Source organism: Otolemur garnettii, unplaced genomic scaffold (assembly GCF_000181295.1).
Source record: "Otolemur garnettii isolate 467f Iridium unplaced genomic scaffold, OtoGar3 scaffold00046, whole genome shotgun sequence".
NCBI classification, from domain to species: Eukaryota; Metazoa; Chordata; class Mammalia; order Primates; family Galagidae; genus Otolemur; species Otolemur garnettii.
The window spans coordinates 1,980,525-1,993,781 of NW_003852441.1; the positions used below are offsets into that span (position 1 = coordinate 1,980,525).

General features: G+C 41.7%; 1 protein-coding gene across 2 annotated transcripts in view; it reads right to left on the bottom strand.

The window, feature by feature from the left end:
- Positions 1–13,257, bottom strand: part of ULK2 (unc-51 like autophagy activating kinase 2) — a 104,104-nt gene that overhangs the window by 6,488 nt on the left and 84,359 nt on the right. The window contains exons 21-25 of one of the 2 annotated variants that reach the window (XM_003791063.3): positions 5,896–6,045; positions 3,231–3,439; positions 1,916–2,094; positions 1,384–1,502; positions 489–646 (exon numbers count right to left, since the gene is read on the bottom strand). In XM_003791063.3, the coding sequence (XP_003791111.3) occupies positions 489–646; positions 1,384–1,502; positions 1,916–2,094; positions 3,231–3,439; positions 5,896–6,045 (815 nt within the window). The remainder of the gene's footprint in view (positions 1–488; positions 647–1,383; positions 1,503–1,915; positions 2,095–3,230; positions 3,440–5,895; positions 6,046–13,257) is intronic. The other variant, XM_023514015.1, reaches the window with a different exon arrangement.

Consider the following 13,257-nt stretch of genomic DNA (forward strand, 5'->3'; position numbering starts at 1 on the left):
GGTTAGATTTGAACCCGCCACCTTAGATATATGTGGCTGGTGCCTTAGCCACTTGAGCCACAGGTGCCAAGCCCTAATTAGAATTTCTTAAGCAGCAGATAACATAGATAGTGACAACCACTATTCAATTCAAAAGGGGCTCTTAAAGATAAGTAAGTAGTACTGGGCCGGGCACAGTGGCTCACACGTGTAATCCCAGCACTCTGGGAGGCTGAGGCGGGACGACTGCTTGAGCTCAGGAGTTTGAGACCAGCCTGAGCAAGAGAAAGACCCTGTCTCTAAAAAATAGCCGGGCATTGTAGGGCCAGTAATCCCTGCTACTTGGAAGGCTGAGGCAACAGAATCACTTGAGCCCAAGATTTGAGGTTGCTGTGAGCTGTGACACCACAGCACTCTACCCCAGAGTGACTGAGCGAGACTGTGTCTCAAAAAAAAAAAAAAAAAAAGGTAAGTAGTACTTTACAATACTAAACCATCAAAAGGGTTACCATTTCTACAGCACAGTTATAGATGAGCTTCTCTGCTGTCACGCTGTTGATTTCATCAATAAACCTCTGTTTGTCAGAGAAGAAGCGGGTCAGCTTCTCTGTAAGTTTCTTGCACATGGCGATGCAGAATTTGTACCGTTCATTCAGAGTTCTGACAACTGGAAAGAAGTTGAGATGGGAACTAAACTTGGTTTTCCTCCAGAAATAAAGACACTGTGATATGAACCTTTCCTGCTGATACAAGGAAGGTTAACTAAATGATCATTTAAAAAAAGGACTAGAAATAGGATTCTTTCATACATTCTCTCTTTTAGTATATAAAAAGATTAAGAATAAAGCACTTCTAAAAAAAAAAGAATTAAGCACTTCTGACTTCTCTGTGAATCAGTTAAATGATGAAAAACTAAAAAGCCAGCATTTTCTCCCTATTAAGAATACTGAGGCCAGGCATGGTGGCTCACACCTATAAACCCAACTACTTGGGAGGCTGAGGTATGAGGGTCCCTTGAAGCCAGGAGTTTGAGATCAGCGTGGGAACACAGTGAGACACTGTCTCTAAAATAAATAAATAAATAAATAAATATATATGTATATATACATATATAAAATAAATATACATATATGGAAGAATTAGCCAGCTACGGTAGTAGGTGCCTGGCTACTTGGGAGGCTGAGGCAGGAGGGTCACTTGAGCCCAAGAGTGTGAGGCTGCAGTGAGCTATAATACTGTCACTGCCCTGCAGTCCGGGGTCACAGAGTTAGACCTCTCTTTAAAAAAAAAAAAAAAGCATATTGAACAACCCAGTGATTCCTTATCAAAACCTGTTTCTCTTGGTGTGAGAGGGAAAGCACAACTCAGGACTCTGCAATCACTCACTGTCTTCTCCTTTCATACCTTGTTTCACAGCTGTGGATGGGCTCAGTTTCCCAGACTTGATCTGAGCTTTGGCAAGATGCAGAGAAGCCGCCAGCAGCTGTGCTGCCTTCATGTATAACACCAGCTGCTCCACCCTCCTGCCACAGAAGACAGGAGCACAGTGTTACCTTGTGAACCAGTAAGAGCTGGTGCTTCACACCTCAGGTCACCATTAAAATAGCCTTTCTACAGGGACCACATCCTCCTTGATTTCTTAACGCACAAAACTCAAAGAATGGAGAAACGTGGGTGTATTTTGAAAACAAAAGATACACATGGGTAAAAATCAATACAATCTCTTTATCATCAAATATCTTCAATGGTGTAATTTACAGAGAAAAGGTAATACTAAGATTGCATAACCTCAAAGTCTCAGCTCAGACAGTGAAATCTAATACAATGAAATAACTCATGAGACATGATCATCAATCAGTGGATGACGATTCCTACACCTCAGACAGTTTAGAGAAAGGATGAAGAATCCGGAAACGAACACAAGGGGGGAACCTACCCCCAGTCTTTGCTCAGCTGACTGATCTGGTCTACAACCACACTCTCTTGAATCTGGTACAGAGACACTGCCGACGTGTACAGCTCAGGGTCTCCTCCCCGGACGGCGGTCAGGTCCAGCACGCAGTCGGTGAACATGAGCATTGCGTTCAGATGGCGCAGGGTGTCTGTGTGTTCACGCTGCAGCAAAGCCAACTTGTTTTAGAGAATCTCAGATTAAGAACAGGGACATACTCATTTCTGTATATAAACCATGGCCATGGCTAATGCTTTTCTATACTTATAAATATCAGAATGACCAAAAGAGATTTTTAAATTTCAGAAAGCTGGTAAGAAAACAAACACAATGGCTCGGCGCCTATAGCTCAACCGGCTAAGGCGCCAGCCACGTACACCTAAGGTGGCGGGTTTGAATCCCCAGCCCAGACCCGCCAAAACAACAATGACGGCTGCAACCAAAAAATAGCCGGGCGTTGTGGCGGGCGCCTGTGGTCCCAGCTACTTGGGAGGCGGAGGCAGGAGACTCGCTTGAGCCCAGGAGTTGGAGGTTGCTGTGAGCTGTAATGCCATAGCCCTCTACCCAGGGGGACAGCTTGAGGCTCTGTCTCAAAAAAAAAAAAAAAAAAAAAAGAAAACAAACACAAATTAAACAATGGCAGGTGTGCACATTTGTGTGTACATATCAGGGAAGGTCCAAATATAAGAGGTTACTGTTCTTTTATACCAGGAAAAAACATGAACAATTCGATCAATATATAGGAGATACAAATAAGATAATGATATTCTCTGTGCACTAAATCACACTTTTTTTTTTGAGACAAGAGTTTCACTTTGTCACCTTTGGTAGAGTGCCTTAATGTCATAGCTCATGGCAACCTCAAACTCAGGCTCAAGCGATTCTCTTGCCTCACCTTCCCGGTGACTGGGACTACCGGAGCCCACCACAATGCCCAGCTATTTTTAGAGACAAGGTCTTGCTGTGTCTTGAGCTGGTATCAAACCTGTGAGCCCAGGCAATCCACTCACCTCGGCCTCCCCGAGTGCTAGGATTACAGGTGTGAGCCACCCTGCCTGGCCAGAAGTTACATTTTTAGAACAAAGATTATGTTTAAATATCCCACAACCTATCCACGTGCCACTTCCTACGAACCACAGTTTGTTGCGTGTCATTGTCAACATTATTATGAATATATAGCAGCAGTGTTTTCACATAGAAAAGAAAAAGGAGTTAAAGAGAAGAACATAACTGTGTATCTGTTCTTCTGCCATCACAGGAACATTCTCATATCACATCAACATTACAGTCTCCACTCTACCTCCATCAGTGTCTCCTCCGGCAGTTCAGGGGCTTCAAAGGTGATGAGCCCCTCTAGGCTGGGGGGTGAAGCACCGTAAGGCACGAATCTCAGGCTGGGAGCTGCCTCTGCTCCGGGAGGGGAAGAGCTCACGCCCAGCCCAGGTGGGGAACCCACACACACACGGCCACTCGCAGAGCACAGAGAGCCTCCAGAGCTGCTGGACCCCACTGCAAGGAAGCACAGGAAATGAGGCAGTGCCGAGTTAGGGCTCTCTCACCCACTCCTGCTCTCACGTGCTGAATAAAACTTACTACAGTAACACGTAAAATAAAGTCACCGATCCTTTACCTGCATTTAAGGACATAATTAATTTTTATTTTTCCATGTTCATTTCTATTTATTATCTATATGTATATTTTATGTCAGACATCATCACAGCTACATTTTTATATTCTGTTTTAAACAAATTTATATCATATCCATTATTCCTTTTTGCTCCATGGCCCTCACAATTTTTTTTGTTTGTTTTTGGAGACAATCTCACTCTTGTTGCCCTGGGTGGAGTGCCCTGGTGTCATAGCTGATAGGAACTTCAAACTCTCAGGCTTGAGAAATCCTCTTGCGTCTGCCTCTCAAGTAGCTGGGACGACAAGCACCCACCACAACACTCAGCTCATTTTTCTATGTTTAGTGGAGCCAAGGTCTCGCTCTTGCTCAGGCAATCCACCCACCTTAGCCTCCCAGAGTGCTGGGGCTAAAGGCGTGAGCCAATCACCAGGGCCAGGCCTCACGATTGTAACATTCTATGGCTCACTGGATTCACACACACAGTGTCTCTCTGGAGTCACTGACACTGCTGCTGCTTTTTATTCACATTACAAACAACACAGTAACAAAATGCAAACAGTTTTTCTTTCCAGTGATTTCTTTGTCATGAATACTCCAAAGTGGCATTATACAGGAATAGAATTACCACAGACCAAGTATTAAACATTTTTTACAGTTCTTCCTAAGAATTACCACATAGTACTTTCCAACACAGCCGTGAGTAAGCACACAGATCCTATTAAAAACCTCAGCAGTGTTGGGCATCATACTTTAAAAACCTTGGTGTAGTTAGATATAAACTACTACTTCCTTAAAATGGCATTTTCTTATTAAGATTATTAATTATCTTAAAAATAAGATTTTAGCTCTACTGTCTCCACAGACCTGGCTCCATGGGGGGAGGCAGCGGGTGATGTACAAACATGAAACCCCGTCTGCTCGGCAGACGTCCTTCTCCACGTGGATGACTGATCCAGCATTATGACTTCCTGTTTTGTTTGTTTATTTTTATTGTTTTGAGACAGAGTCTCACTATGTCGCCCTAAGTAGAGTGCTGTGCTGTCACAGCTCATAGCAACCTCAAACTGTTGGGCTTAAGTTATTCTCTTGCCTCAGCCTCTGAAGTAGCTGGAACTATAGGTGCTCGACACAATGCCCAGCTATTTTTTTGTTGCAGTTGTTTAGCTGGCCTGGACCAGGTTCAAACTTGCCAGCCTCAGTGTATGTGGCTGGAGCCCTAACTGCTGAGCTGTGGGCTCTGAGCCAGCTTATGGTTTTGTTTTGTTTTTTAATTTTTTTTAAATTTAGTGTATTATTTTTATCTCACAAAGAAAAGCAAGCTTTGAGTATAAAAAGTTATAGTTTTAGGAAGATTACGCTTTCCTTATCTTTGTTATCCTATGCTTATTAACTTGCTGCTACCTTCAATGGTAACTTTTTTTTTTTTTAGAGACTGAGTCTCACTTTGTCGCCCTCAGTAGAGTGCCATGGCATCACAGCTCACAGCAACCTCCAGCTCTTGGGCTTAGGTGATTCTCTTGCCTCAGCCTCCCAAGTAGCTGGGACTACAGGCACCTGCCACAATGCACAGCTATTTTTTGTTGCTGTTTGGCCGGGGCTGGGTTTGAATCCACAACCCTCGGTATATGGGGCCGGCGCCTTACTCACTGAGCCATAGGTGCCACCCCCTTCAACGGTAACTTTAGCGCAGGAGAACTTCAAGGACACCAGACGCACTGTGTAAGACAATGTCATCTGACTGATTTCAAGTCCATTCTAAATACTTTTTAAATTTTTGTTAATAATGTATTTATGGAGCGTAAATGATAAAATAAATCTATTAGCCTGTGTAAATGCAAACACTGGGTTTCAAAGTACAAAAGTAAAATAAACGAATCTTAACTTTCTAAAAAATATAAACAACTTATCATTTTCAAGTAGTTTACTGGATCTATAGGCAGTTCTTGAGTTACAAACATCAGATTTATGTACAACTCACTTAATGAACAGGGGCTATTACAGGCTATAGGAAAATGGACCTGTTTCAACTTACATACAAATTCAACTTGAGAATAAACCTACATAACCTATCTGGTTTGTAACCTGGGAACTGCCTGTACTAAAGTAAGCCTTTGGATATGAAACCTGAGAAGTACCATGTGTGAGCTAATTTTTCACAGAGCAGCACATACATATTTTATCCTGATATATATTATATACAATGTGTATCTGTAACATTTTAATACAGCACTTTCACTTAGTGGAGGGACCTGTCTGAGTTACCGCAGTGGCTCTTTACCAGAACACTACACTCCAAATTCCAGCCAAAGACTGGTATATGGCCCATGTTCCTCACCTGAGGTTGTTCTTGTCCGAAGGACCATGTGGGTACAAGTGGGGGCCGTGGCACTGTGTGGAGGGGACCCTACAGTGAAGAGGACAGCCCTAGAACTTGCCGCTGTCCCTGTAGGAGGCGCCAGCACACCACCACAGGCTCCTGCAGGAGCTACAACAGAAGGTTCATAACATGTTACATGACCTTGACAGTGTCCATGTCCAGGGCTGGGATGGAGGGATTACAGGGAGATTTTTGTCTTCTATGTTTTTTCTTTCTTTTTTTTTTTTTTTTAACAAAAAGCATTTATTACTCTTAAAATCAGAAAATGCAATACCATATTTCCTTTAAAAATAATTGTCAGATGTGAATCACCTTCACACCAAAGTCTTGTGTTCAGGGTTCCTTTTGTACACTTCTAAGATATATGAACTTTAAGTCACACCTGTTGAGTATAATTTGAAAAAGTGAAAACTGAGAACAGGGCATAGAATCAGAAGGTTAAGTGAAAGGTGATCAGCAGCCTCCACAGCAACACAGCTTTAGAAAAACATAGAAAGTTTAGACAAAGTACACACAGTGCCTTAGAACCACACCCTTACATCTGTCATTAGGCAGGAAGGGAGGTGGAGATGTCAAGGGGCTGAAGGCTGAGCGTGGGCCAAAGGAAGAGGAGGTGAGAAATCCCCCATCTCCTGAACCATGGAGAATCAGTAAAAGCTGTCTAAAGCTTTTTCATATTCAAACATCTAAAAGCCATCTTATGGCTTCTGAGACTGTAAGAGGGAAGCTGGAAGTAACAACACAAATTATAAATTTATTTATTTATTTAAGATGGAATCGCACCTTGTCACCCTTGGTAGTGTACCGTGGCGTCACAGCTCTTGGGCTTAACTGATTCTCTTGCCTCAGCTTCCCAAGTATCTGGAACTACAGGCGTCTACCACAACACCTGGCTATTTTTAGAGATGGGGTCTTGCTCTAGCTCAGGCTGGTATCGAACTCATGAGCTCAGGAGATCTGCCTGTCTTGGCCTCCCAAGAGTGCTAGAATTATAAGTATGAGCCACCATGCCAGGCCTCAAATCATAAATTTGAAGAAAGAGACACTGAACCAAATACAGACAAACACTGTCCCAGGGTTCATCTCATCTTCAGAGAGCACAATAGACTTACTTAATACAAGAAGAGAGAGCTCACAAAGTTCTTCTAGGGAGCAAGGGAATAGTAATTAGAAATGAATTAGAGTACTTACTGCTACACAAGGTGTATAAAATGACACAGCTATTCTCTTTATGTAATCTTATAGACCTTCAAGATTCTATTTTAGCAGGTATGCAAGTATTTAAGGATGTTTGTGGGTACATTTTAAGATCTAAAGACCCTAAATTTTTTTCCCTTAAGATCTTAAGTTTTTCCTATTGTCAACAGTTTTTATTTTCAAAAATTGAAACTTCATGAATAGAAAGATAAATTGGTAATTTAATAGTTCATGTGGAAGGCAGAAAAGAAATTATAAAAAAAAAACTTTTAAAAATTAGGCTGAGGTAGGTGGAACAATCTCCTAGAACTATAATCTTAGGACTTTAGGAGGCTGAGATAGGAGGATAGCTTGATGCCATGAGTTCAAGACCAGCCTGAGAAAGAGGAAGGGAGGGAAGGAGGAAGGGCTAAGCATGGTGTACACAGCTGTAGTCCCAGCTACTCAGGAGACCAAGGCAGGACAATCAACTGAACCCAGAATTTAAAGCTGCAATGAGCTCTGATCGTGCCACTGCCCTCTAGTCCAGTGACACAGCAAGAAAATGAATCAAACAGAAAACATGAAAAATCTCTGGAAGTTGTGTCCTGAGGACATACAAGAGATGATGAAATATATATTCAAGAAAATCCACATTAGCTCAGTAAGAACTGTCTCTACTCACAGGGTGGAAGTTCTAAGCCAGCTCAGCAGAGCAGGAAATCTGGGCCCCTGGTTGTGTCCCCCTAATAGAGGTGCCACACCAGTAGAGGCCAGCAGAGGACACCAGAGGCTCCCACCGTCCCTCAGTACCCAGCTCACAAAGCTAGGGTGCCAATGCAAGAGAAACAGACCCCTGTCTTTACCCCCAGCTCCACAGCAGAGGGAGCAGAGGCTTTCCCCAGTGGTTAGGGAGGCAAAGAAGAGAAAATTCTGAAGCTTTCCCCCAAGAAGATGAATTTTTATTTGAAACAGATCATGGGGAAGTTCAAGCATAAGGGCTCTTTCAAAAACAATGAAGATTTTAATTAGCTGGGCCATGTGGAGGGCGCCTGTAGTCCTAGCTACTTGGGAGGCTGAGGCATGAGGATCACCTGAGCCCAAGAGTTTGAGGTTGCTATGAACTGTGACCCCATGGCACTCTATGGAGGGCAACAAAGTGAGACGTTGTCTCAAAAAAAAAGATTGCGGTGTAAGCAAATAAGAGGCTGGGATGGGAGCTCCATGAAAGCAGCAAGCTAAACAACAGACCATGTACAAGTTTATCAGAGAGAGCTAGGGAAAGAGACAGCTCAGAGGGACCCTTTGCCCTTAAAGGCCACTCCTCCAAAATGACTAATTCATAGTTGAACGACTAATACAGACTAATTCATATTCTGAATTAGATCAGACTATGGAACAATTTATGTCCAGGGCAGTGTCAAAAACAATAGAGCAATCAACCGGCAATTAACAGAGGTGAATAACTCCAGTGAGCGATACCAAGGGAGGTAGGGAGCTCCAGAGACCAGAGTCATAGACAGTCCTGCTAAGACCACTGCCACTCTCAGGATGACTCTTTCTGCTCCAGACTGGGCTCTTGGAGGAAACACAACAGGCCCCACTCAGGGAGGCAGGAGACTTTACTGCAAGCAGGTAGACGCCATTGAAACAGCCCACCAATAGTAAACCAACAATAAAGCGGAAAAACAAGCTCAAAGTAGAGAACAAGACCAGCACCTAGAACTGCTATAAAATGTTCTCTAAAATGTCCAATTTTCAACAAAAAATCACGATATATCAAAACAAACCATGAAGTATAATCGTACATAGAAAGGAAAGCAGGCAACAGAGACTTCTCTTCAGAGTAATCAAATGTCCAACCTGGTAAAGGCTTCAAAGCAACTACTGGGAATGTTTGAAAAGCTAAACGAAATCTTGCTTCTAAAATAAAGGAGGCTGGAATGGTGACTCAGGCCTGTCGTCTTAGTACTGAGAGGCCAAGGTGGGAGGATGGCTTGAGTTCAGGAATTCAAGACCAGCCTGAGTAAGAACAAGACTCTGTTTCTATTAAAAAAAAAAAAAAAAGAAGAAGAAGAAAAATTATTTAGGCAATGTAGCATGTGCCTGTAGTCCCAGATACTTGGGAAGTATCCAAGGAGAGGAGAAAAAGGCACAGAAAAAATATCTAAATAGAAAATAGCTAAAAACTCTCCCAAATTGATAAAACATTAATCTTAATACCAAAAAAGTTCAAAAACCTCCAAGGAAGATAAAAGCAAAGAGATCAACATTCAGACACATCGTCAGACATGGTGAAAGCTGAAGACTATTTGAGAGCATCAGGAGAAAATGATTGGTCACACACAAAGGAAGCCAAGGAGGACTGACAGGGCTGCTGATTCATGATTAGAAAGAAGAGAGGACAGAGAGCCAGGGGAGGGCAGATTTAGAGTACTCAAAGGATAAACTATCAAGCAAAAACTCTTTCAAAAATGAAGCCAAAATAAAAACATTCCCAAATAAACAAAAGCTGAAACAATTTGCTGCCAGCAGGCCTGACTTGCAAGAAACACCAAGGGAAGCTCTTCAGGCCATAAGCAACTGACCCCAGATGGTAATCCCAGCCTGAGTGAAAGCGCACAGGCCAAGGTGATTATGTGATTACAAAACAGTGTAACTGCAGTTTCTTTTCCTTTTTTCTCTTAGCTGATTTTGAAAGCAATGGTTTAAAACATGATATCTATAACTGCATTGTTGGCATATATCATGAAGAAATGGTAGAATATTTCATGATAACACAAAAGAGGCAGGTGGGGGCTAAGCTGGTAACTCAAGTCCACAAAAACAAATGAAGAGAACTAGAAATGGTAAATAAGGTGAATAGGATAAACCATACATGTGTACTTGTTCTTTCTTCCTTTCTCACTTCTTTAAAAGACAAAAATCATATAAAGTAACAACGTATCACTGGGCTTCTAAGATCAGTAGGAAAATAAGCTATGTAAAAAAGTAAAATTATCATTAAAGGGAACAAAAGGTGACACTAGAAAATATTCACTTAATGTAAAAAAAAAAAAAGCAGTGAGGGAGAAACAAAAAGATGTGAATGCATACAAAACAAAAGTAGAATGTTCCTGCCAATAACAACATGAATGAATGGAGTAAATAACCCAATCAAAAGGCAGAATTTGTCAGACTAAATACATAATCACATGCCTCCATAGAGGACACACCTTAGTGTCAAAGAGATAACTAGACTGAAAGTAGGATGAGAAATGATACATCATGCAAACAAGCAGCATAAGAAAGTGAGAGTGGCTATACAAATACTAGAAAAAATAGATTTTAAAACAAAAAAGTTACTAGAGATAAAAAGAACATTTTGTAATCATAAAAGGATCCATTCATCAGAAAGACTTATTTATAAATATATACGAACATAACAACAGAACCCTAAAATACATCAAGCAAAACTGACAGAAATGAAGACAGTTAGAGACAATTCAAAAATAATAGATGGAGGATTCAATTCACTGCTTTTAATAATAGATAGAACAGGCTCGGTGCCTGCAGTTCAGTGAGTTGGGCGCCAGCCACATACACTGCAGCTGGCAGGTTCAAGCCGGGCCTGGGCCTGCTGAACAACAAAGCCAACTTCAAAAAAAAAAAAAAAAAGCCAGGCATTGTGCTGGGTGCCTGTGGTCCCAGCTACTTGGGAGGCTGAGGCAAGAGAATCGCTAAACCTAAGAGTTGGAGGTTGCTGTGAGCCGTGACACCACAGCACTCTACTGAGTGTGACATAATGAGACTCTATCTCAAAAAAAAAAAAAATAATAGATAGAACAAGTCCACAGAATATTAGCAAAGAAACATTAACCAACTGGACGTACCAGACACCTACAGAACACTTCACCCAGCAGCCCTGGAATACATACTCAAGTTCACATGGAACATTCCTAGGATATACCTGTCAAGCTGTAAGACAACCCACAACACCTTGAAAGTGACTAAGATCATGTGTAGTATGTTCTCCAACCAAAATGGAGAAATACCGGAAATAATAACAAGGAAATTTGGTGAACTTACAAATATGTAGAAATGGAACAATACAATCCCAAATAACCAACTGTTCAAAGAAGAAATCACAAAGGAAATCAGGAAATAACTTAAGATAAATGAAAATGAATATACAGCATACCAAAATTACAGGATACAGCTAACGTAGTGCTAAGAAGGAAATTTATAGCTATGCCTTTATTAAAAAAGAAGAAAGATCTCAAATCAACAAACTAAACTTCTACCTTTTAACATGCTGGGATAAAAAGGGCAAATGAAATCTAAAGCAAGAGGAGGAAGAAGATTAAGTTTTAGAGCAGAAATACGTAATAGAAAATAGAGAAAATCAGGTTGCACCTGTGGTGCAGTGGGTAGGGTACTGAACCCCATATACCAATGGTGGCAGGTTCAAACCCAGCCCACGCCAAACTGCAGCAAAAAAACAGCCAGGCGTTCTGGCAGGTGCCTATAGTCCCAGCTACTCAGTAGGCTAAGGCAGGAGAATCACTTAAGCCCAAGAGCTGGAGGGTGCTGTGAGCTGTGATGCCACGGCACTCTACTGAGGGTGATAAAGTGAGGCTCTGTCTCTAAAAAAATAAATAAATAAAATTAAAAAAAAAAAAGAAAGAAAATAGAGAAAATCAACAAAGTCAAAAGTTGGTTCTTTGTAAAGATCAAAATTATAAGCTTTTAGCTAGACTAAAAAAAGACAGATGACTCAAATACTAAGATCAAGAAAGAAAGGGGACATTAGTACTGGCTTTAGAAAAATGAATAAGATTTTAAGGAAATACTTTGAACATTCATATGTTAACAGATTAGATAACTCAGATGACATGAACAAATTCTTGGAAAGAAACTGAGTTTAAAATTCTGAATAGATCTATAAACAAGAAGAGTGAAGTAATAATCAAACAGGTTCCCACATGGGCCAAGTACAGTGGCTCATGCCTGTAATCCTACCACTCTGGGAGGCTGAAGAGGATTGCTTGAGCTCACAAGTTTGAGACCAGCCTGAGCAAGAGCGAGACCCCGTATCTACTAGAAATAGAAAAAATAGGGCGGCACCTGTGGCTCAAGGAGTAGGGCGCCGGCCCCATATACCACAGCCCTGGTCAAACCCAGCCCTGGTGAAAATTGAAAAGAAAAAAAAAAAAAAGGAAAGCAAGAAATAGGAAAAATGGCTGGGTGGTGGTGGGTACCTATAGTCTCAGCTACTACTCAGGAGGTTGAGATAGGAGGATCACTTGAACCCAGGAGTTTGAGGTTGCTGTGAGGTAGGTTGACGCCATGGTACTCTCGCCTGGGCAAGAGAATAAGACTCTGTCTCAAAAAACAAAATAGGTTCTCACAAAGAAAAGCCCAGATGACTTGATGGGTAAATTCTGCCTAATATTTAGAGAACACCAACTCTTCACAAACTCTTCCAAAAAACCTGAAGAGGTATGAACACTTCCCAACTCACTCTACAAGGACAGTCTTAACCATGACACAAAATCAGACACATACCACAAGAAAACCATAGACTAATATTTTATTAATACTGATATAAACATCATCAGAAAATACTGGCAATATGAACCTAGTAACATAAAAGGGTTTATATACAATACCAAAGCAGAATTTATCCCTAAATTACAAGGCTGGCTAAACAAACTAAAATTAAGGTGGCGCCCGCTGCTCAGTGGTTACAGTGCCGGCCACATGCACCAAGGCTGGTGGGTTTAAACCCAGCCCAGGCCAGCTAAACAACAACTCTACCAAGGGTGACAAAGTGAGACTCTGTCTCTAAAAAAAAAAAGAACAAAGAGGTTACAATAATGATTCTCAAGTATGAGTATTACACATACTGATTCCTGAAATTCATCGACAATCTGATTAAACAGGTCTGGGACAGTCTGGGGTCTGCAGTTGGTCTTGTTTTAGGACATGCAGTAACCTAGATGCAGGTGTTTATGGACCTAACAGTCCTGAAACAACATGAAAGGTTGTGACCTACAGATCTTTTTTTCTCTTTGCAGTTTTTGGCCAGGGCTGGGTTTGAACCCGCCATCTCTGGCATATGGGGCCAGCGCCCTACTCCTCTGAGCCACAGGCACCGCCCCG